At 47.9% G+C, this 23,816-nt stretch overlaps 1 protein-coding gene across 1 annotated transcript; it reads left to right on the forward strand.

Annotated features, from left to right (window-relative positions):
- LOC124694577 lies at positions 1-12,541 on the forward strand. Its single transcript, XM_047227548.1, has 6 exons — positions 1-90; positions 1,224-1,287; positions 2,686-2,951; positions 3,892-4,008; positions 4,759-4,807; positions 11,976-12,541. Exons 1-6 carry the CDS (start codon positions 1-3, stop codon positions 12,539-12,541), a joined length of 1,152 nt encoding a protein of 383 aa, XP_047083504.1.
- The last annotated feature ends 11,275 nt before the right edge of the window (positions 12,542-23,816 follow it).

Below are 23,816 nucleotides of genomic sequence, written 5' to 3' on the forward strand. Positions count from 1 at the left end.
ATGGGCCTAACAATTCCATTTAAAGTTGGAGATGCTGTAGAGTTAAGATCCTTCGAAGCTGGTTACAGGGGTGCATGGTTCCGTTGCAAGGTTGAACTAGTAATCTCTTTAACTGTTGCGTCCTCATATACATAAACACATCTCTCTGTTGTTAGCACTGATGCTTCTTGGGTTATACCCCATCTGTTCTTTTATACATGAAAATATTTATTTACTTTCTGTGGTCACTATAACAAGTCCTCCAGAATGAAAATTTAATTCTATAGCTTCAATTCAGTGCTCCAATTCATTGAAAATAGTGTGACCAAAGACTACTGATTCATCTTGACATTCTCATATTATGTTCTGTTTGCTAATTTGCACTATATCATAAAGGTTTTTCCAGCCAAGTTCGAGTTTCAACCCCAACACCAAAACCTTCTATTTGACACCCTCCAATTGTTTAAATCTCCCACTATGCCTGTAATAGCTCAATCTCAAAAGCTGGAGTTGCCTGTACTTCTCTTGGAATGGTTTCTTTTCTCTCTTGCTTCCATGGCGTAGCTCGTCAAACCTGACAATGGTAGGAGTGCCAGGTAGTATACCATCCTTGGTAGGACTAGAGGGACACTCATATAGGAGAAGGTCCATCTTTTCATGTTATATACTGGCCATATGTATACCAACACGCGTGACACTTGTACTTGTAGTGCTTGACGAAGTGTGCTCCATGGTGGCCACCGTAGATCAGATTATTTCTAAATAATTACATGTCTCATGTGTTTGTTCGTACCTTGATGACTAACAAATGACCACCAAACGTGAGGATGACACCCTAGGGCAGGATTTGTAAGGTTTCACGGGATTACTTCTGGCATAATCTCCACCATAGAGAAGGCACATCCCGTGGGGGTGTTGGCGTAGACATTTAGCAGCTGATATTTTGTTGAGGATAACCACCTCTTGGTGGTTTGGTCCAGTTGGGGGTGCATGATTCTAGCCAAGGGTTAGAATGCTGGTGCTGAGATTTGTACTATTGTGGGCTCCTTTTTAGTTTTCATCAGTAAAAAAAGGTATAAAGCGTGCATTTGAAAATAAATTTACTCTTGAGTGATAGCCTGGTAATCTTATTTTGTGAAAATCCATCTCATGCTTTCCAACTTATATATTCACATTTTTTTGGATAAAGGTATTTTTTGCATAATGAGATGGGCTATTACTAAATCGTTTCAATTTACTTTCAGATCACCGGTACCAGGAAGGGTCACACGGAGTATCAGTTGGAGTATATGGACTTTCCAGATGAAGGTAAGTAGGAATAGTTCTATCCCATGTCTTCTATATATATTATTTTCATATGGAGAACCGATAGTATATATTTTTATTTGTATTTGTATTTGTATAATTGTATTTGTTATCTTCTGTGCTAGCTTTGTCTGGGTGTTTGTGTATAGTTCCCTGGCCCAGTTTTTTGAAGAGAAGTATAATGCGGATTATTACAGTGAAGGCTATCTTGAACTGACAGTGAACTTAATTTTTTTAGTTTGTAGCTGAGCTCTCTTTCACCTCCTGGATACGTTTCCTTGCAGCTTACGCTTAGCCAAGGTTCATTTTTCGTAGCTTGACCGATGAACCAAGCTTGAATTTTGCAGCATTTAAGCTATAAACTGGTCTATGGTCTGTCCTACTTAAATTTCAAAGGAGCTCCAGCGAACCCAGCCCACAGCGCACAGGAGACACCCCTATTTTGCTAGGTTACCGGAATCAGTCAGGCCATTCAGAGAAGGATTTAAATTCCTGAAACAAGTGACCAAATTGTTGAATTTAGTGCAAACTATTATAGAAACCATGAGACGCAACGTTGTCTTAAGTGGGCAAAAATAAACAGAAGTGACTTCTGTTCTGTGTGCGCATGTGCCACACTGTTGTTTCATATGATATGCTATCTTTAACATATGGGAAAGGTACTACATATGACATAGCTGCTTCTTTGCAGTTTCAGTTTGCACTTTTGCTAGATATTGTTTACGTTCTCAAATTTCTGCACTAACATATTGAAAACACAAGCTTCATTAACCTCATGATTTTTGTCGGGTTTAGTACAGCTAAAGTTTAATGCTAACTATCAAACTATCAACATGTGAAACTTTGGATGGATGTTAGTACCAAAAGCAAACATAGGGATACCACTGTAAAGCTGTGCCAACCAACCTGTAAACAGCACATAACCTGAGACTGTCAAAACTAATTTTGTTACTTTTGTATTGGAAAATGCTTTTGGCACATGAGCACCAGTGCTCCTGATTCTATAAAAAATAAACACAATATTTTTGAGACTCCAAATATTCTGAAATTAAATACGTGCATACATATACACATTACAAACATACAGTAGAAATTTCGGGGCAAAATATGCCATATTTTAAGCTATACAAAAAAGACAAATTTCTGACAAAAAACTAAGACTTTCTATCCCCATATACATCCACGAATTTGTCTTTTTTCTGTAGCTCAAAATACAGCGTAATCTCTAACGAAACTTTCGCACCAGTATTTATGACATGTGTATGTATTCATGGAATAAAATTTATGATTTTTCAAACACAAAATATACAATTTTTAAAAACCAGGAGCACTGGTGCTCTGGTGCACCAAATCTCCTCTCCTTTTGTATACGTCTAAATGATTCCTTTTATGTACTAACAGAAAGGAGCTGGGCCAGACTCTACGAAATTCCCCCAAAATACTGTCGGAAAGCAGGCCAGAAAGCAGGTCAGAATAGGGAGCTCATGCTTCGACCTCCTTATCCTCGGTGGTGTGGGGATAATTATATTCCTGAGTATGGCCAGAAGATGGATGTTGTAGCAGTTGTTATCAATCCTTGGAAAGTAGGTGACTTGGTTGACTGGTGGCACAATAGTTGTTTCTGGACTGGGAAAATTATTGAGTTACTGGGCGTTGACAAAGTTAAGGTAAGTATTTAGTATGGTTAATGGAAAATGGCGATTGCCTGCTCTTCATGAAAGCAAATAGTTATCCACTGTTATTTAAACTCGTCTTAACTATTTTTTGTTCGAAAGGTTAGCAAATAAGCATCATTATGTTATTTGTGTTCAAATTTCACTTCGAAGAGATTCTAAAATATTTTACCTAGCGTCATGTTGTTGTTCAAATGGTGATATACTCGGGTATTCTTTTGCCGCGTCCTGAAAATCATGCGAAGATGGTAGGAGCGTGAATGAATATTGTTTTTTATTTGAGTATAATGATTGCTGAAGTTATTATGCTTGTTTATATGCAAGTCATTGTTTCAAGCTGTCTTTGGTATATTTGCACAAAGATTGCACTAGCTATTGATGTGTCATGACCATGCACGTTGCACGGTGATAATGCAAATCTGAGAAAGATGAGAAGTTGCAACTTCTCAAACATTTAGTAATCATAAATTCATAATCCAAGGTCGCAAACATATCTTAAAGGAAAACTCTGATTCGTAACACCGGGAGAGGAACTAAGAATCACATCTGTCAATAAACATGCCACTTGTGTTTGTTCCTGCGTCCCACTTACCAGTGTTATAGCCTGGTAAGACTAGGTACCAAAATTTTCTGGTTCTATAAACGAAAAATAAAGTGAGGCAAACTTCAGCCAAAGTATGAGGGGTATGGCATCCGAAAGAAGTTCATGCCTTCTTTTCTAGCAAACAATTTGACTCTCTCGGTGCAAACATGGTTTATTGTTGTGTCCATAATGTAACCTTCTTCTTTGCCTTTTTTTGTTAGTGATAACAAACTTGTTTCCTTTTTCTATCCGCCATTGAGTATTTTACAGCACAGATGTTTGTTGCTATGTTTGGGCGATTACATTTAATATGCGCTATATTATATATTTTTACTTGGTCCTTGTCTTCAGATAGCTTGTACTGAAATACCGCTAGGTGAAGGTGGATGTTATGAAGCCGATGTTGATGACCTGAGGCCAGCGCTTGATTGGTCCCTCGAAAAAGGGTGGAGCGCTCCTCTTTCAAAGGTAACTGCATAATAATTCAGTGTCTGATGAAATATCCTAAGCATTGGAACACGTTCATTTTTCACAACAGGCAGGCCAACATTACCAGCTTGTTCGACACTATCTAGGCCGAGGCCAGATAGCGGGCGTTAGTAGGGCCAATTGGATTGGCGGCACTTCTCTCTGTGCCTCCTAGCATGTAGGGTGTTGCTTTGTAACTATGTGGTTTTGGCCTGTCGGGGCCTTCTGTACAAGATCTTTCTATCAATCATCAAGACACAAGACTTTTGCTTTTTCTCGAAGGAAAAAAGTGGCAACACAAGACTTTTGCACTATATCATGGAGCTGGTTACTTGCTTCCAAACTTCAGTGTCAAGAAGATATTTTCCTTATCGTGTGAAATTCACTAACTGATCAATCTGAAATAAAAAGCGAAACTCAAAGCAGAGACAATCTTGAAAATTTCCGAGCATGATCTTATCACTACCTTTCTATTCATGTTTTACAAGCTGATCCAACAATCGTGATATTCTGTTAATCAAAAAATAATTCGACCTAAGATCCTGACACTGAAAACCTTGATTATTTGTGTGTAGATATGCCTTACCAATAATTAATTTCTCTAAGGTGGAAATAATATAAACAAAGAAATGTGCTTTTCATGGTAGGAGAATTTAGTATCAATTAATTATATAACTTCATTAATTTATTTAATTAGATAGATTTTCGTTCCACTATATTCTGGAACTAACAGTTATTTTATTGTGCCAGGAAAATGGTGAAAGCTGGTATACTGCTCGTTTGGTCACAGAGAACCCAGGTATTTACTAAGTTGCTGATTTCTATAAACTATATGGTTTTCATACAGCTCTTCAATTGTGATAGCGTAGTCTGTCATATTTTAAAGCATACCACCCAGCACCAGGAAAGTAATCAGAATCTTAGCTGATTCTGCTCCATTTGGCCAGTTGGTCCCTCATCTAAACGTTTGGTTGTGGTGCTAGGATTGTTGCGCTTATGCGTTATAAACACAATCAACTTCTCAGCTATGCATGAAAAAATCAGGTTATGACTGGTTTTATCTCGAATATGTAGACATTTTATTAGCTGTTCTGTTGGTTTGACCTGTGTTGACAATACTGGAGGACTGCATTCTGATAACATTCATCGGTCATTTTGATTTTTGAGTATCTGGATAGGTAGCTTTGTGATGTGGGAGATGTCGAATCAAACCCATTCCTTGTAAGTAGGGTGCTGCGCTGGCCATTTTAGTGGCCTGTGTTTGAGTGTTTTTCTCGTTGTACAAAACTCTCTTTAACTTCTCACTCTAACAGAATGAGCAGGGGCAGAGCTAAGCTGTCTCTTGTCCTTTTGAATAGGGATGTTCCTGAATGAAGCATATCCTCAGGAGTTGATAACTCTAACCCCCTTTCCATCAACGGGAGTCAGCAAATGATGGGACTAGTGTTACCTCCTTGTTTCCAATGACTCTTCCTCATCTCCTGAGCGTAGTGCTCTTCGCCAAAAAATGACTCCTTTCTATTCTTACCTGTCCGTCTTCATCAGAGTCCTCATCTGCAGCAGCTCCCCAGTCTTATCTACTAGCAATCCCTCGATCAGCAGTGCAGTCTGACATTTACTGGCAAGCCTTGTCAATGAAAATCCTTAACCCATCGAGACATTCACTAAATCTTTTTCCTAGAAATAACTGTTGAAACATCATCCCTTAAAACACTTCACAATGGTCAACGCAAGTTTACTATAATTTCAAGCACACATACCTTGTCATGCTGAATGTAGACATTTCCTCAGAACCACCACTATAATGCAGCTTCTTGCCAGTGCGGCAAAACTCTTGTCCAAAGTAAAATCTTAATTGGCAGATTTAGGATTTGATCTCCGGTTTCACAGGAATAGGATCAAGGGTCGAACCAGATAGGCGTACATGCCGCCTGTTGACATGCGCGCGTTTGAACGGCATGGTTTCGCCTATGTCGACCCGGACGCCACCTCGCCTGGTCCGATCGTCCAGTCTGTTCATGCAGATCCCGCATGGTATGGAGGCAGAAACTGCAACGAGCGCCCATGGAGCCACGCTCGTTGTGTTTCACACGCGCGAGTTCGGCGCCAACGGGTGCCCATTCCAGGCGGAAGAGCACAATGTCTACTTCGAGCGCCACGAGGACGCGCCCAACCGTCTCCGCTTCAACCACGGTGGCTACGTCGTGCTCTCCCTCGTTGCGTTCCCGTTTGAGCACTGGAACCGTCCGCACATCCGTGTGTCCCACGTCATCATGGCGAACCCGATGGAGGTTGCCGAGCTCTGCATGACCGGTCGGGAGTTCATCTCCGCGGTGACCGTCGCCAAGTACGAGCACTTCGCTTGCATCCCGCAGGACCTGAATGTCAAGAACGCGGATGGTGTCTTCACGGTCATCCCTGTCCGCCGCCTGCGCCGTTGGCCGCTGGCTAACGGCCCTTTCCCACCTCCACCACCCCCTCCTGGTGGCCCAGGCGGCTACGACGGGCCCAACGGCCATCGGTGACCATAGCGGTGGCCCCGTCGATGGTCCTAGCGGCCCGCGTGGCCCTCCCTACGCCTATGCACCGCGTAGTGCGTCATACACGATGCTTGCCCTGCTCTTCCCCCGCGGCGAGGGCACCAATGGTGGTGGTGGTGGGCGCCAAGCTCCAGCCGTCAACGACGACGTCTTCCTCATATTCCTCCGGCCTTGGTGCTGACGGGGTCCCCTTCGCTGCCATCAACACAGGCGGGTTCACCGGTGCCCCCGATATCAGGATCGCGGCCTGTGATGTCTACTTCCACCTCGTCGTGCGTGGTGACGAGGGCGAGGCCTACTTCCGCGTTCCATGGCCTGCTCTGACGCGCCAGGTCCGTGCGGGCTGGCCCATGTCAACGTCGTCTCTGGTGCGGTGGGCTCCATCGACAAGATCACAATCGTCAAGGGCGTCTCCAGGTCCGTCTCGGTGCACGTCGTGTCCGACGCTCTGGCCTCGTTCGCGCCTGCGTCTGCTCCAATGGAGCATGTCGCTACCGCTGCCTCCCCACCGGCTGCAGCGGCCCTGCCGCTGCTGATGGCGTGCCGGTCCCTGCCCCCACAGAGCAACGCTGCAAACGTGCACGCACTTGTCTGCCTGTGCGCGCCAGCGCGCGTTTGAGGGGCAAGGCGCCCGCCCTCTGCCAGTCGGTTCTTGACATGGCGGTAGAGCTCAAAGCGGCCAAGATGGGCACTCCCAGTGTGCCCCCGGTGGTTCTGCCGCCCTTCACCTGCCTGGAGATCAAGTCGATGTCTGCTGCTTGCCAGCTCCCGGACGGCGCAGTTTGTCAGCTCGACGCAGCGATGATGGTGCCCGATGGTGGCCATGAGTGAGCAGCCTACATGCTGCGGTTCAGCGATGGCCGCCCCTTTTTGTCGTGGTGTTGCTACCGCTGCTTGCTGCATGCTGCAGCTCGCCGTTGCGTGTACCGCCAGGGATCCCTGTCCCCTACCTAGCGTGAGTGAGTGCTGCGTTTTGCTGTGCAGTGTGGTAGAATCTGCAGCTGTCTGGGTTGTGTGTGTTGTTCCTTTGTGTAAATCTAGAGCTAAGGCAGCCTGTTGCCCTCCCTGTTTCCTATGAATAGGAATAGAGTGTGTAAAAAGCTGTTCGTTGGTTCCTGGAACACTCGTGGCCTGAACGACTCAGGCAAATGCACGGACGTCAAAAGCAACCTCTCCGCTCACCCCCTCTCCATCATTTGCCTGCAAGAGACAAAGCTTACTGACGTCTCGCCATCCAAAGCCTCTTCCTTCTTGCCGCCGGGATTCAGGAACCTTGCGTCCAAGGCCTCCGTTGGAGCCTTCGGTGGCCTGATCACTGCATGGCGTGAAGACCTGGTCGGCCACGTCCGCGACATGGAGCTGCGCTTCACCCTAACCACGTTCCTGGAATTCACCTTGGATGGATCGCGGTTCGCGGTTTCGAATGTGTATGCCCCCTGCGACTCCACCCTGCGTGGAGAGTTCCTTGATGAGTTGCGCTCTCTCGCGTCTCTCTGCACCCTTCCTTGGCTCCTCGTGTGTGACTTCAACATGACCCGCTCTGCATCGGAAAAGAACAACCACCACTTCGACGCCGCGACCCCTGAGGCGATCAACGATGTCATCGATGAGCTGGTGCCCCAAGAACTGCCGCTCCTCGATCGCCAGTTCACTTGGACGAAGAACAGGGAGGTTCCCACTCGTGCGTCTCGACCGTGCATTCATCAATCCCCAGTGGAGCGAGGCGTTGTTCAACTAAACGCTGCGTTCGCTCGTCTGCAACACCTCCGATCACCTGCCGCTGTTGGTGGAGGCCACTTCCCGTGCTCCCGCCTCCCAGATTTTTCGGTTCGAAAAATTCTGGGTCGTCTCCCCGGACTATCGAGCCTTGGTGGAAGATGTTTGGGCCAGGCCGTCGAATCAGATTGACGGTACGGCCCGTCGGCTTTCGCGTAAGCTGAAATGGGTCCGCGCAGAGTTGAAGAAATGGGTCAGGTCTAGGCTCAGGCCCGGTGTGGTTATTTCGAACTGTAGGGAGGTTATTTCCCTCCTGGACCTGGTGGAGGAATTTCGCGCACTCTCGTGTTGAATCCCTCCTTCATTCCCTCGTCAAGATGCAGCTATCCTCGGAGTACAAAAGCTCGATGCTTACTGGAAAACAGTGGTACACATATCGGCTGTGCAAGCTTGGGGTATTGGCTGTGCAAGCTTGGGATGAGAACACCTCATTCTTCCACGCGAATGCCTCTGCGCACTTGCGGCTGAACCAAATAAAGGTCCTCCATCCGATGGTCATCCCGTGATGAATCATGGTGATAAGGAGCGGGTACTACATGCCTTCTACTTGGCGCTTCTTGGGACAACGTCGCCCGTTGTTTGGGATCCTAACCTCGCTGCGCTACTGCCCCTGATTGCTGGGTTGTCCGCTCTCGAGCTTCCTTTTTCTGAGGAGGAACTGAAGAAATCCCTCTGGTCGATGCGCTCTGACAGCAGCCCTGGTCTCGACGGCTTTGGTCCCGCGTTCTTCAAGGCCTTCTGGTGAAGGACGACCTTATGAGCTTTGTTACGGAATTCCACAGCGGTGGTGCCCACCTTTCTGGCGTCAACCAGGCTTTTATTGCGCTCCTCCCCAAGACCGCGGAGGTAGTCACTGCGGATGGTTTCAGCCCCATCTCCCTTCAGAATTGCGTCATGAAGATCATCACCCGCATCCTTACGACGCGACTCCAGCAGTTCATCGAGCAGCTTGTCGCCTTTGAGCAGTCTAGCTTCATTGCTAGACGCTGCATTGTTGACAACTTCTTGTACGCTGCAGAGCTCGCGCAGTGCTGTCGCCTCCGTGAAGCCCCTACCATTGCCCTCAATCTGGACTTTAAGAAGGCGTTCGACTCCGTGAACTGGTGCTCCCTCGACGCTATCCTTGAGGCTTGCGGCTTCGGCTCGTTGTTCCGCACTTGGATTCGCGGGCTCTTGACCTCGGGGAAGGCTGCCGTTCTTCTCAACGGTGTCCCGGGGAGGTGGATGGAGTGCAAGAATGGCCTGCGCCAGGGTGACCCGCTATCACCCTACCTCTACCTGATCGTGGCCGGGCTCCTGCGACAGCTGGTCACTGCTTGCTCCACCCCCTCGTCGACGACCTCCCCTGCCCCGTGATCCAGTATGCAGACGACACTCTGATCCTTGTGCGAGCGACTCGGTCGGAGGTGTCGCTCCTCAAGACGGCGCTGGACACCTTCTCCGCCGCGACCGGGCTAACTATCAACTACCACAAGAGCACGTTTGTGCCCATCTGTGTGCCCGCCAATGATGTTGCTTCTCTTGCGGCGATTCTAGGGTGCTCCATCTCGACGTTCCCCAGACATACCTAAGCTTGCCGCTGTCAGACAGCAAGCTACCCGCCAGCGCGCTAGACTTCCTCGCTGAGAAAATTGCGGCGCATATCCCTAGCTGGCGGCTACGCACTCTTGACCCGGCTGACACTCACCACCGCTGTGTTCTCTGCGCTGCCGTCGTTTGCCACGTCTGCGCTGTACGTCCCTAAGGGCATGCTCGTTCGGATGGACAAACTTCGTTGCTCCATGTTCTGGAATGCTTCTGCCACCTGCTCCGGTGGAGATTGCTTGGTGTCATGGGAAACTGCTTGCCGGCTCCGTTCCGAGGGTGGCTTGGGCCTGATTGATCTTGGGACGCAAAACACATGTCTGCTGCTCAAGAATGTCTATCGACTACTCATGGGTGAGGAAAATCCATGGACTGTGTGGATCTGACAATGGTACTTGTGGGGGAGCCCGCATCCCACGACACCTCTTTGGAGAAGCTTCGTAGATCTCATACCTCTCCTTCGGTCGATCACCTCTGTGCGAGTGGGGGATGGTAGCACAACCTCCTTCTAGATTGATAACTGGACCTCTGCGGGCCCACTTCATGCCGCTCTCCCCTCTGCGTTCTCCCACGCGTTCTCCCAGCGTTCTCCCACTGCCTGTATGCGGATGCAACGGTTGCCGCTGGTACGCGTGTGGGTGCCGCCGGCCTTGCCCGGTGCGATCGCGTTTCTCCCGCCGCCGTGGCGGACTTCGCCATGCTTGAAGACGCCCTCGCCCGCCACCGTCCCACGCCTGTGCTGTGTCGGACAGACGTGCGCTCGTTGGGGGCGCACCCACAGGTTTAGAGACAAGCGATGCGTACCGCCTCCTTCACAGCACGGACCGCGGCCCCCTCTCCACGAACTGAACTAGGACACTTTTGTGCCGGTCCAGGTCAAGGTCTTCATATGGATCCCGAGGCATCGTAGGACGCGCACCAGGGTGCGCTTGTGCCGTCTGGTCTTATTACATTCGTCGGATTGCCCCTTCTGCCCCGGTGCTGCTGAAGATGTGGGCCACCTGTTCGTCGCTGCTCCAAATCTGGAGGTGTGCATCTGCGGATCCCCGGGCTGGGTCACACCGCACGGTGGAGGACATGGTAGACGCCTTCTCCGACGCCCACTAGGGCTGGCCACTCACGCTCCGTATGACTGCGGCCGCTCTCCTTCTTTGGATCACCTGGAAGATGCGAAACCGCATGGTCTTCGATGGTGTCAACACAACCACTGCTGAGTTCTTCGCATCCGTGCGAGACCACTTCGCACTCTGGCTTGTCATTGCTCCGCGCCGCATTGACTGTGCTCCCCTTGTTGCTTGGTGTGCGTCCCTCTCCCCCTGAGCCCCTTGTGTTCTCGGGTGTTGCCGGGGCTTGAACCCTGCTTGTAATCCTCCATTTTCCATGAAATTAATGAAAAAGTTTCAGGTGGGCTCTTCGCCCTCCGTTGCCTTGCTAAAAAAAATGTAAAATCTTAACGATTACTCCCTCAGTTCCTAAATATAAGATGTTTTGGCAAATCAATTTGGCTTCCCAAAACATTTTATATTTGGGAAGAGAGAGAGAGAGAGAGAGAGAGAGAGAGGAGGGGGAGGGGGAGAGGGATAGAGAGAGTGAGTGAGTGGGAGTTCAAGCGGCGATTTGTTTTTCAGACTCAGGCAATACTTGATGACTTAAAGTGGAAATGTTCGGTGCATATTTTAGTTGTTGCATTAATCTGATGTACTTAACTAGTTCAACATGCTAAATCTCTGCTAAAATTGATATTTCAAGCAACATGTGAAATATGCATCTCTTCAGAAAAAAAGGGGTTAAAAGTTGCCTATTGATCTCTGAATTGCCTTTTTAAAGAAAACCAGCCTGGACCGGTTTGAGAACAGTTTCGTGAAGACGGAGATTTCACCGGTTTACTGAACCCCAGTGGAGGACCCTGCTTCATTGATACCTCCCTCGAATAGGTTTTCATGTGCTGCATTTCTTAGAATTAAATCTACTTTGTGTTTTCCTTTGAATTGTTCATCTAGAGTTACATTAAATTAGAGCAACTGTCTTTGCAGCACACCATAATATTTGTTTACTATTGGTATACAGATACAGGAAGTAGCAGCTTAGATGAGGACATCGAGCAATCTTATGATTGCATCAAGGAAGTACAGAAGTGCTTGAATGGATCATTTGACACAGGGATGCAGGAATTACGGAAGTGCTTGAATGGATCATCTGTTACCACGAAGAAAGCGATGGACCGAGATGTAAAACATCTAGCCAATACATATGTCAGGCGCTCCATGAAAAGTCAAAGGCGCAGTGAGGAGGAGCAGCAAAAATGCACAAATGAAGAGCTTGATACGTCTCTAGAGGCCAGATATCCAATAGCGCAACTTGCACCCGATGAAACCGATGAACACTGCATGAACAGCCAAGCAGATTGCCCGACGTCTACAATGGCCAATTCTGGACAGTCTTCTTACTTCCTTACCAATGGCCAATCAGGTCTCGCCAGTTTTAAAAAGCTCAAGACCTCAACTGAGCATGCATCAGTTCAGCCTCCATCTCCTGACACTGTTTGTGAGGCTTTGATGGATGTGGAGAAAGTAGCACACCAAATCAGAAGGGCTGAGGATCTCCTGCACTCTATCGACGAGTCATGTTTGTAAAGGTAACAATCTTGTCTTGTCTTGATCAAGATTTCCTTTCGCTAGACGTGAGGTTCTCTATAGCAAGCATATAATTTTTGTTTTGTTTTGTCGTGACATGTTTGTCTTTAGTGCAGTTCCTGTGAAGTCATTGCAGAGACGACAGACTGATCTGTTATCCTGACTCACCCGATCCTGTTCATGCTGGGAATGATACCAAACTACCCGTGTGGATAAGTGAACTTTTGGCAGCAAGTAATGTTGGCAGCAGTTTGATCACTGATCCTAGATAGCTCGTTGTATCATTTTGTTTGTAATGGTATGGCATGCGACCGTAATATGATGTAGCAACTGCCAAGCATTAGCTAGTCATGTATTCCCTCTGTTCCAAAATAAGTGTCACAGCTTTATCTAGATACGGTCTAGACAAAGCTGCAGCACTTATTTTAGAATGGAGGTAGTATTATGCAGGGCTGCCGTCCAAGAATTGTCATCTTCCATGCGTGATCATTCGGGTATGATACTAGAGATAGTCTACTTACTGGTTGCAATTGTAAGCTAGTCTCAACAAGTGTTCTGTTACCAGTGAATGCAATGTTCTTGGTTTGAGAATGGAGTTGATCTCAACCTGTGCAATCTTCTCTATGAGAGACATTCTCATTTTCTGTGATGTCCAAATGGCTGCCTTTGGTCTTGAGCTTTTCAAACCCTATTGTTTACAATTTGGTCCATGGGAAGGCGTGCCAGATGTTTTGTTTATCGTTCTTTGCTCAGTACAGACTTTGGGTGTGTTCGGTTCCAGAACCGAGTGGAATGGAACGGAACCATTCCGCACCTAGACCCAATTCTTGTGTTCGGTTGTGAAATGGAACGGAACCAATTGGTTCCTCAAAAGAGAATATTCTTCTCATATGCGGAACTCATTCCACCGAATCGGTGGAATGTGGTGGAACAGTTGTTAGTTAGTCGCTATTAATTAAGAAGCACTCCACTAATCCAGCCGAAAAATAATTAATCGTTGTTAATTATGATTTTGAGATTAAAAAAGAGATTTGCCAATTTTGAGATAAAAGATTAAACTTTAACCTCATTACTCTCCAAATTCCCCCAACCGAATAAAAAATAATATTAATTAGATTTTAACATTAAAAACACAATTAAGCGCTGTTAATTACGATTTTGAGATTTAAAAGGCTATTTGCCATTGTTAATTACGATTTTGAGATAAAAGTTTAGTTTAACCACATTCCGTTCTGCTCTCCAATTCCTCCAACCGAACAAAAAACGGTACCATTCCGTTCCTCCTTTTTGTCCAAACCGAACGCGGGGATGGAACCATTCCATTCCTCTGGAACGGAACCATTCCATTCCATCCCACGCCATTTCAGAACCGAACGCACCCTTTGTGTATGGGATCATAACGGTGACACGATGCGGATAATATAGATGCAGAGTTGCAGGTCTACGGAAAGATTGACGGAAACTAGCAGGTTTGATCAATGGATGTTTTGATCTGTTTTGCTATGTGTGGTGTAGCATGGTGCTAAGCTACTAACCTGTATATCTCTATAATTTTGATGTGGCACTTCTTTTCCCGGTGGTGCCTATGAATACATCGCGCAGAAGGACTGATCCTGATTCTTCTTATCCTGTTCGTGCTGAGACTGAGAGTGATAATCTATGGGTTGCAGTGAAGCTAACCGCTCGCGACGAGTATTAGTGTTAGCAGTCGCATCATCGATCATACGGAGTAGATAGCTCGTGGTGTCATTTAGCCGGTATTAGTAGCTCACGCGCTTATGACCGTATAATCTGCTGTAGCAAAAACTGTTGAACATTAGTAGTCTGTCATCCAAGAAATACCATATTACATGCATGATCAGGGTAAGACACTAGATACTAGATACTGTTTAGTTAGAGCATCTCGCAGAGCCCGTAAACGTGCAAAAACCGAAAAATAACCGCCAATTTAGGAGTTCGGGCTGAAAAATGGCGCCGATCAGTTACCATAAAAGGACCAAAACTGAAAACCTTTTTTCGGGCCGAGACCAAAAACCCAAATCGGCCTGTATTTGTAGGGGTCGATCAAGCGAACCGAACGCTCGATCCATATCTAGGGCGCGCTGAAATTTTAGTTGACGCAAGTGCTCATTCTCTCCGTCCCCGCGCCGCCACCACACTACGCCGCCGCACCGCCCGCTTCGCCCGAGCCTCGCATCCCGGATACCGTAGGTCGCCCCGCACCCCGCCGTTGTTCCTCGCCCAACTCCGGGTGCCGCCCCCGCCGCCGCGCCGTCCGAATCGAGGATGAGCTCCAGCGATGACTTCGTCGATGTCGATCTGTCGGATTCGTCGAGCTCGGACGATTGCGACCTCGACGAGCTACTGTAGGACAACGAGATGGAGGCCACGATGCTCCTCATCTCCGTCAAGGAGCTGGAGGACCGCGCGAAGCTGTTGAATCGGAGGCGCGGGTCGGTGCTGGGTCGGAACCACATCCACCGAAATCGCCTCCTCGGCCACGAGCAACTGATGGAGGACTACTTCGCCGAGGTACCTACATATCCGCCCCATCTCTTCCGTAGGAGGTATCGCATGCGGCGTAGTTTGTTCATCAGAATAGTCAAGGCCTGCGAAGCCAATTCGAATTACTTCAAGCAACATAGAAATGCTTCCAGCGTGATGGGTTTCAGCGTGTTCCAAAATATCTCTGCTGCCATGAGGGTCATTGCGTATGGTATCCCTGCGGATTACATCGATGAGTATCTTCGAATTGGCGAAGATACTACATCGGAGTCGGTGCGCAGGTTTGCTCGCATGATTATCAAGTTGTTTGGGCTAACCTATCTCCGAGCTCCCAATGAGGATGACACCGAACGATTGATGGAGATAAATGAGAAAATAGGTTGGCCTGGCATGCTTGATAGTCTTGATTATATGCATTGGACTTGGAAGAATTGTCTAAAGGCATGACATGGAAGTACTGTGGCAAGAGCAAAGGTGAAACCATTGTACTTGAGGCCGTTGCATCAAAAGATTTGTGGATTTGGCATTATTTTTTGGTCCACCGGGAACACTCAATGACATCAACGTGCTACAAAGATCCCTTTTGTTTGCCAAATTAGCAAATGGGGAAGCACCTACTTGCAACTACAAGGTCATGAACAATGAGTACACAATGGGATATTACCTAGCCGATGGCATCTATCCAGATTGGGCAACTTTTGTTAAGTCTGTCAAGGATCCCCAAGATAGAATAGAAGCTGAATTTGCCAAAGCTCAAGAAGCATCTCGCAAGGACATTGAAAGAGCTTTCAGTGTTTTGCAAGCTAGGTTTGCCATTGTTCGTGGCCCAGCCCGATTTTGGGACAAAAAAACCCTTGTCAATATCATGACATGTTGTGTGATTCTTCACAACATGATCATTGAGGATGAAAGAGAATTGAGCTTGCTCTGCTTCTATGACAACGTTGGTACCCGAGTGGAACCCCAACGAATCCGGATCACATTGAAGCATTCCTTGAAACTCATCAGCAGATTGAGAATGCCAGTACCCATGCCCAGCTCGTTTATGATCTGAAGATGCACCACTGGCAGCGACAGGGCCGTCGCCTTTGATCCTACCATTCCATTCATTTATTTGTCACATGTATCATTGTTGAGACATTTGTTCATTTGTCCAATTTTCCGAGAATTGTTGTAATTTAGTTGAGACATTTTTCATTTGTTCAATTTTCCCAAAAATGTTGTAATAATTTGGTACAGACTATTGTTTATGTGTTGTAATAATTTGGATAATTATTTGATTAATTATGATCCATTGTTGTATGTCCTGCATTTGAATTCTATGAAAAACTCTACCTTTATGGGTTTGGAAGCCGTTGGTGCAGAACAGAGCCCGTAAACCAATTCTGTTTTACAGTTTTGGTTTACGGACTCTGTTCTGCGCCAGCGTTATACGACCCATAAACACGAGTTCGGTGAACTGATGAATGTATCGTAGCGATCAAGAGGGGGGGGTGAATGGACGCTACGTCAAGTTTTAGTCTTTTTCAATTTTTAGTGCAACGGAAGGTAAAGGTGATAGCTTTAGCGATGGCGGTGTTCCTACAATGATCCTAGACAAGTACAACAAGCAAAGGAATCACACAAGATAGTAAGAGTAAGGAGCGGGACAACCGGAGGGCGCGGAGACGAGGCGAGGTTTGTTTCCCGCAGTTCCTCCCACAAAAGGGAGTACGTCTGCGTTGAGGAGGTGCTAGCCTCACACAAGAGGCTAGATGGCCACACCACGAAGGAAGGCCTCACCTTCTTCCTCGAGAGAGCGTCACAAAGGTGATCCCCCTTCTCCACTAAGGCACCGGTCGAGGCGGTGATTCCTTCACAAGGTTGGGGCGAGCTCCACACCACAAGGAGGCTCCCAACAACCCATGGAGCTAGTACAACACCAAGCTAGCCTCCATGGATGCACTTCTTCCAAGATTCCACCATAGGAACTCTACCACCAAGATCCACTAAGGACTACCACGAATTGGTGAAATTTCTCTCGGTAGAACGATAGATCGGGGTCTCCTCCACCACTCCTCAAAGTATGAGCAAGATTGATTGGGTAGGGAGGGAGATCCACTCAGTTTGAGCTCAGCAACAATGGAGGAGAGAGAGAAGAGCTGAAAACGAGCTGGGGAAGAAGGGGCCTTTTTATAGGTCCCCTCAAATCCAACCGTTATGTGCTGTTTTGGCCTAAGCGGTACTACCGCTTTTGGGAAGCGGTACTACCGCTCTGAGTTCGAATCCCCACAGAACTTGTCCACGTGGACACAGAGCGGTACTACCGCTCGCGGTACCGCTTGAGGTACCGCAATAGGGTCCAGACCTTACTGGACTCAAAGCGGTACCGGAGCGGTACCGAAGCGGTACTACCGTAACAAGTTACAGTACTTGAGCGGTACCGTGGGCGGTACTACCGCTAGCAAGCGGTACTACCGCTCATGGTACCGCACAGATACCGCCACTTGTACTATGAGACAATGTCGTGTGCAATCCTCAGAGCGGTACTTCAGAGCGGTACCAGTAGGGGTAGCGGTACTACCGCTCCTGGTACCGGTAGTACCGCTATGGCTAAAACAACTTTTTCCTCTTTTCCTCTCCTACCATGTTACCTCACGACACACACACAAAACCAGAAAACCTAAGATCTACGCTTCAGTCTTCCGATCATAGTGTGTTCAGCGAGGGCACCGTACACCTCAAATCCATCAAAGACAATCTGTGTGCACGGTTAGAATTATTCAAGTGTTGTCAACAAACACACAAAACACGGGATATAGATCTTGCTCTTTCAATCTCCCCTTTTTGGTGTTTGATGACAACACAAGAATTTGCAATAACTCATAGGATATTATGATGAGGTATTTGGTTTGCAAGAGTAGACGAAGCTCCCCCTAGATGTGTGCATATCTAGAATATGCATTGGTATACAAATGCACACATCCTAGAGAGAAACTCCCCCTAGGTTCTACAAACCAAGCACAAGTGCTAAGAAGAACATATGACAAGATCATATAGCACAAGCACACTATGGAGGCAACTATAAGTGCATATAGGAGAGTTTGGGTGAAACTTTTCATACCTTTGCCTTTGGAAAACCCAAACTCATAATAAGTGCCTCCATAAGATTGATGTAGCCAAACAAGGGATAAATAGTGAAGACCATTAGGCTACGAACGATTAAGTCTTAATACAAACCGGGGGATCGGGAGATCCACAAATAGAGTAGCATACGAATACGAATTAAGTTCCGAATAACTAGAGAGGAAATATGATGCCAAGGCCGAAAAACCAAAAAGAAGCACCAAGCCCTTGGCCTCCCCATGCAAATTCCCGTCCTAATAGACCGACATCTCCCCCTTTGGCATCGTAACACCAAAAAGGGAGAAGAAGCATACTACCGTCCCAAGGAGAATCACTCGTCGTCCTCATCATCATCATCATCGTCTTCCTCGTTGTTCTCCTCCTCATCATCATCCATCTCCTCGTCCTCATCCTCGTCCTCGTCCTCTTCATCTACAACTTGGCCCTTACCATGAGGTGGTGGAGAGGGACGAACTATGTGCTCGGGAATGGAGTCCTCGGAGCTTGACCAAACGAGCTTCGACTTCCACTCACCGGGAGGAGTGATGTTGTCCTTGGAACCATCGGAGACATGAAGCTGCATGTGCCTCATCATCGCCTTTTGGCGTTGGCGGATCTTCTTGTTGTCATGGTGAGCTTGATACATCCTATCTTCAAGGTCCCTCTTGAAGCAAAAGGACTTCTTGAGGCGAGCGGTGAGCTTGGCGAAGAGGCCCTTGGTCTTGACGGAGTTGGGCACGTAGTCGGAGTCATCACTATCGGCTTCGTCTTCGTCCTTGTCCTTGGGATCTCCCTTGCCGAACCTTGGAGGATCATGGTTCTTGACAAGAGGAATCTTCTCCTTATGGATAGTGATGGGGTGACATTGCTCAAGAAGATTTCCACGGCCTTCTTGCTCCCACTTGAGACAGATGAGCCTCATGATGTAAGGTGCATATTGAGGAAGCTTGCGAAGGAACACACAATCACGCATCTCATGCCAAATATAGTCCATGACGTCCAATTGCTTGCCGCGGCCCCTCATCTCATGAGTGCGCACAAGAAGGTTCACAAGGAACCCATGCACTTCATCATGGTTGGTGTGCTTGGGGTTGATGGTGCTGCGGTAGATGCGGTTCATGATGTCGTAGACGGGAAGGAGGTGGTAAGCACTTCCACACAACATCCTCCCGGGGATGTAGAGATTGGCCATCTTCTCCTTGGCCATTGGCTTGGCTTGGAGATGGATCCGGAAGACGTTGTGGTCATTGTCGGTGAGCTCATATCCAATGCCTCTAGCAAAATCCTCCCACGTGGCCTCCATCATATGCTCCCTAGTCATCCACCTCAAGGTACGGAAGCCATTTTCATCCTCAAGAAACACCACGGTGGCATAGAATTGACATATCACCTCCTTGGAGTAGTTGTGAGAGAAAGTCATTAGTGGAATAAGCCCTTGCTCCTCACATATCTCAAGAGCTTCTCCAAAGTATTCGAGATTGGAGTTGAGCTTTTCCATGCTGATGGAGTATTGAGGGCAACAGTTGAATTCCTTGGCCCCATAGACTTCTTTGTAGATCCTCTCTTGGTCGACATGATAGAAGAAGGGATTGGGGCATTGACGAGCATTCCTTGGTAGCAAATACGGATTGGCTCCTCGTACTTGCAAGAATTGGGATTTCTTGAGCTCTACCATCGACTTTTGAGGGCCTTGGGCAGCCCTTCTGCCAGCTGCTGCATCCCTCTGACGCTTGGTGAGTCTAGCGGGAACAATCTCCTCTTGCTCATCTTCATCTTGATGACGACGAGAGGGAGGCTTGACCTTGCCGCCACCACGGGGCCTGGATGATCCTGTGAACAACATAGGTTTGGGAGGGAATAGGGGATAAGTGCACAAGCCATGGAGTTAAAGATCAAAGAGGACACTAACAAGCAACATTGGTGAACCTAGTCAAAGCGGTAGTACCGCAATTTCGAACCGGTAGTACCGCTTGGACCGGTAGTACCGCCCGTGAACAAGCGGTACTACCGCTCAAGCTCAGCACATCTAGATCGAGATTGAGGACATGTCAAAGTAGTTCATAGTGTCACACATTGTTGCTAGCTAGTATCCCCGCACATGTAGAGCTTCCAAGAGGGCTTCTCCACCGCAAACCCTATCAAACCCTAGCCTATGCATCTAGGGAGTTCAACACACCCTAGAGAGAGAGAGAGATTAGGGTTCATACCGGAGGACATGGCGGAGAAGAGGGTGGGGAAGCTTCTCCACGGAGGAGATTTGGCCGGCGGCGGCTGCAAGAGGAGATCGGGGCCGATTTCCTCGAGGTCTTGAGCTTGGGGGCGCTGTTGACTTGAGGAGGATGGGGGTTTGTGGTGGTTTTGGGATGAATCCCGACCCAACCGGTACCTCTAGTCAAAAACGCAAGCGGTAGTACCGCTCGTAAAAGCGGTAGTACCGCTTACCGGTACTTACCCGGTACCTCGGGCTGTAGTACCGCTCTGGGGACAAAATTCAGTTTCGTCAGATTACTGCCCAAAGCGGTAGTACCGGCCTGAGATCCGGTAGTACCGGCCTCCAAACTCAAAGCCACTCAGATTTTGGTGTAGACTTGTGCTTTTAGACTGAGTTGGCTCGAGAGATAGATAATGGCTTAGGATTAGATGACAGAACTGTTAAGGTACTACCCAACCAAGCTTGCAAGAATCAAAGCAAGAAAAGCCAAACTTGGGTGAATCTCCCATGAAGAAACAAAGAAAAAAAACGAAAAACAAAAACAAAACGAGAAAAGAAAACAAAAGAACAAAAGCTCCTCAAGGAGGAGGTTGATGGCCGAAGCCACCGTGTAAGAGTTTGGTAGTGTGAGGTCGCGTAGAAGTACCTAGGACTCACGGCTACAACTCAACATGAAGCTCATAGTCACTTAATTGACAAATAGCATATGCTTTGGGTTTCTCTATGCATTATGGGGGGAAGGATATCTCAATAAGTTTAAACCGCACCCCCCCTATGTTCATGCGTGCTTTACATCTAGACATATAGCACAAGAGTGGTATAAGTACCCACTTTTGACACAATGTCCGGATGAGAAGCACAAAAGTAGAGAAGCAAACCTTGACGATTATCGGTAGAGAGTGAGACCATTGTCTTGTCGGACTCATTAAGGAAGTGTTGATACTTGGGGTTGCTATACCGTTGGACCCCCTCATATCTTGCTTTTGAGTATGTCTTGTACTTTGCTTGAGTTATTGTTGCGGTCAGAAACCCACCGGCGGGCAGCGACTGGCAACACCGTAGAGCCGGGAACAACTAGGGCTGCGGCTGGCCCCAGTCCCTCAGAGCGACGGCCCGCAAAGCCTCCTGGTCACACGTCCGATGCTATCGCAAGGGCGTGCCACCTGACCTATACCCGGTCGGGAAGGTGTTGGATGATGCCTCGCTTAGTTTCCTGCATGGCATACACGTAAACGTTAAATACGAGCCTCGATCGGCTCTCGAGGTTATCTCGTGAATCGGCTCAAAGAGCCGATCCACCCATGATTCGTACGAGGTGCACGAATATATGGTGGTCCTGCTTGATCAAGATAAAGCTAATGCGATCTACGACGATTTAGGGTTTTCACCGCATAATCGGATCATCCTACTCACGATTGGGCCTTGCGCTCGCGCACGGTGATCGTAAGCCGATCCTAGACAAGGCCTAAAAACCAACACGAGGTTGATCCCCGGAACATCCTGTCTAGGGCTAGCAAATTACACCCTACACGCCGCTGGATCCTCCAACCCTTTGTAAGGCCTAACTATTGCGGATATTAAACTAATCCTTGAAGAACAAGGAGCAACCGTAACGGATCGGATCTACTAAACTATGATCAAGCGGGTGCGCCCTACACCTAAGATAGGTGTAAGGGCGGCTAGATGTATAAGGGTTGCACTACGACAGCATGTGATACGAAGAACAATGCTAACCCTAACACATCTAAGATAACTATGTTGCTCGCCATCAAAAGGGCTTCAGCACGAGCAACGCATGAACAACGTAGGTAGGCTTGTGCTGCCTAGATCGCAAGATGCGATCTAGGCAGCATGGTGCTTACCGGAGAAACCCTCGAGACGAAGGAGTTGGCGATGCGCCGAGATTTGTTTGTGTTGAACGTTCGTTGTTTATTCCATAAACCCTAGATACATATTTATAGTCCGGGGGACTTTCTAATTCAGGCGTGCACCTAACCGTGCACGGGTAAAACTCCAACTCCTAACCGACACGTAATCTAATATGTTACATGATACAAGGGCAAACTAGCCCAAACTTTGTTTGTAAGGCCGATTCACGTATTTCTTCTATATATATTCTTCAAGCCCATCTTGATCACGGCCCACCTCTGATACGGTCAAATTCTGGTGATAACACATGCCCCCTGGTTTTGGAAATGTCATTTCCAAAATCATTATGCTTTCTTTCGTCGGGTCATGTCGTGGCAGAGCAGAAACCGCCGCAGAATCCTTCATCATGATGCCTTGCCCCTTCCACTTCTCCACGTGGCCTGCGAAATTTTTCTGCTGGGCACCACTTCCTCGGGAACTGCCGTGGCATTGAATCTCCCCCATATCCCCTTTATTTAACAGTTTTACACAGTTTGCTTCTTCATCCCCTTCGCATTAGCACCCAAAAACCCTCCTGTGCCACCATGTCTTCTTCCTCCTCCTCCTCCTCCTCCGAGCTTTCCTACGGGTCCTCCTCCTCCCGCGAGACGCCGCCGGACATCCGCGCCCCAGAAGAATGGGACCTGGAAGACCACGCCTCCTCCATCTGGTCCGAGGACGACAAGTCCTTGACCAGTGGGGATGAAGATCTCCAGTTCCTCGCCGACGGGGAGCTGGAGTCGGAAAGCGAGGATGACCGGTTCCCCTGGGACGGCTGCCCCACCTCTGAAGAAGAGGAAGAGGAAGACGACGACGACTCCCTCGAGGGCTACCCGCCGGCGAAACGCCTCCGCATGTGGTGGGACGACGACAGCAGCGACGATGAAGACGGGGATGAAGCTCCCGTAGAGGGCTACGGGAGTAGCGACGAGGAGCCCATCGGCAGCAGTGCCGATGAGAGTTCCGAGGATGACGACGAGGGCAGCGATGGCCCGTAGATTAGGATCTGCTAGTGTAGGCCTAGCAGTAGTAGATTGGTCAATAGACCCTTCTTTTGTTCTTCCTCTTCCTGAGCAATCGGCTCTTCCTTTGTAAGAAATCCTGTTCATTAATGAAGAAGTTTCTCCAGTTTGATTTCGCCGATTTTTTTTTAAACCGATTCTCAATGAGCCGATGGCAACGCATCGGTCTCTCATAATCCGCCCTTCCTTTCTTCGACCACGGGGTAACTGCAATCTTGGTCAAAACTCAAAAAACCGATGTCAGCGCATCAAGCCTTCATGAACTATCCTTCGTCCTTTCGAACAATGAATTTGAGTTCCGCCGGATCACCCTTGACAAAAATCACGGCTCAGGACTAGCCGATGGCCACCCAATCGGCTTTCAAAAACAGAGTATCCACCAGGCCAGCTGCCCCCCGAGTCTCAGTCAAGGCGAGAACGGTAATGAATCAGCCAAATGTGCCGCCATTGGCCTCACGTCATAACGCAGAGCCAGCCGATTTCGACAAAATCGGCTCCCCGGAGCAGAGGACCTTCAGGGTGA

The sequence above is a fragment of the Lolium rigidum genome, chromosome 3, assembly GCF_022539505.1.
Source record: "Lolium rigidum isolate FL_2022 chromosome 3, APGP_CSIRO_Lrig_0.1, whole genome shotgun sequence".
In the NCBI taxonomy this organism is placed as follows: Eukaryota; Viridiplantae; Streptophyta; class Magnoliopsida; order Poales; family Poaceae; genus Lolium; species Lolium rigidum.

Excerpts from the sequence above, each read along its gene's own strand:
- LOC124694577 (XM_047227548.1), top strand. The coding sequence starts at position 1 with ATGGGCCTAACAATTCCATTTAAAGTTGGAGATGCTGTAGAGTTAAGA. Across the intron at positions 91-1,223 it reads GTGCATGGTTCCGTTGCAAG|ATCACCGGTACCAGGAAGGG; the intron begins GTTGAACTAGTA and ends ATTTACTTTCAG. Across the intron at positions 2,952-3,891 it reads TGGGCGTTGACAAAGTTAAG|ATAGCTTGTACTGAAATACC; the intron begins GTAAGTATTTAG and ends CCTTGTCTTCAG.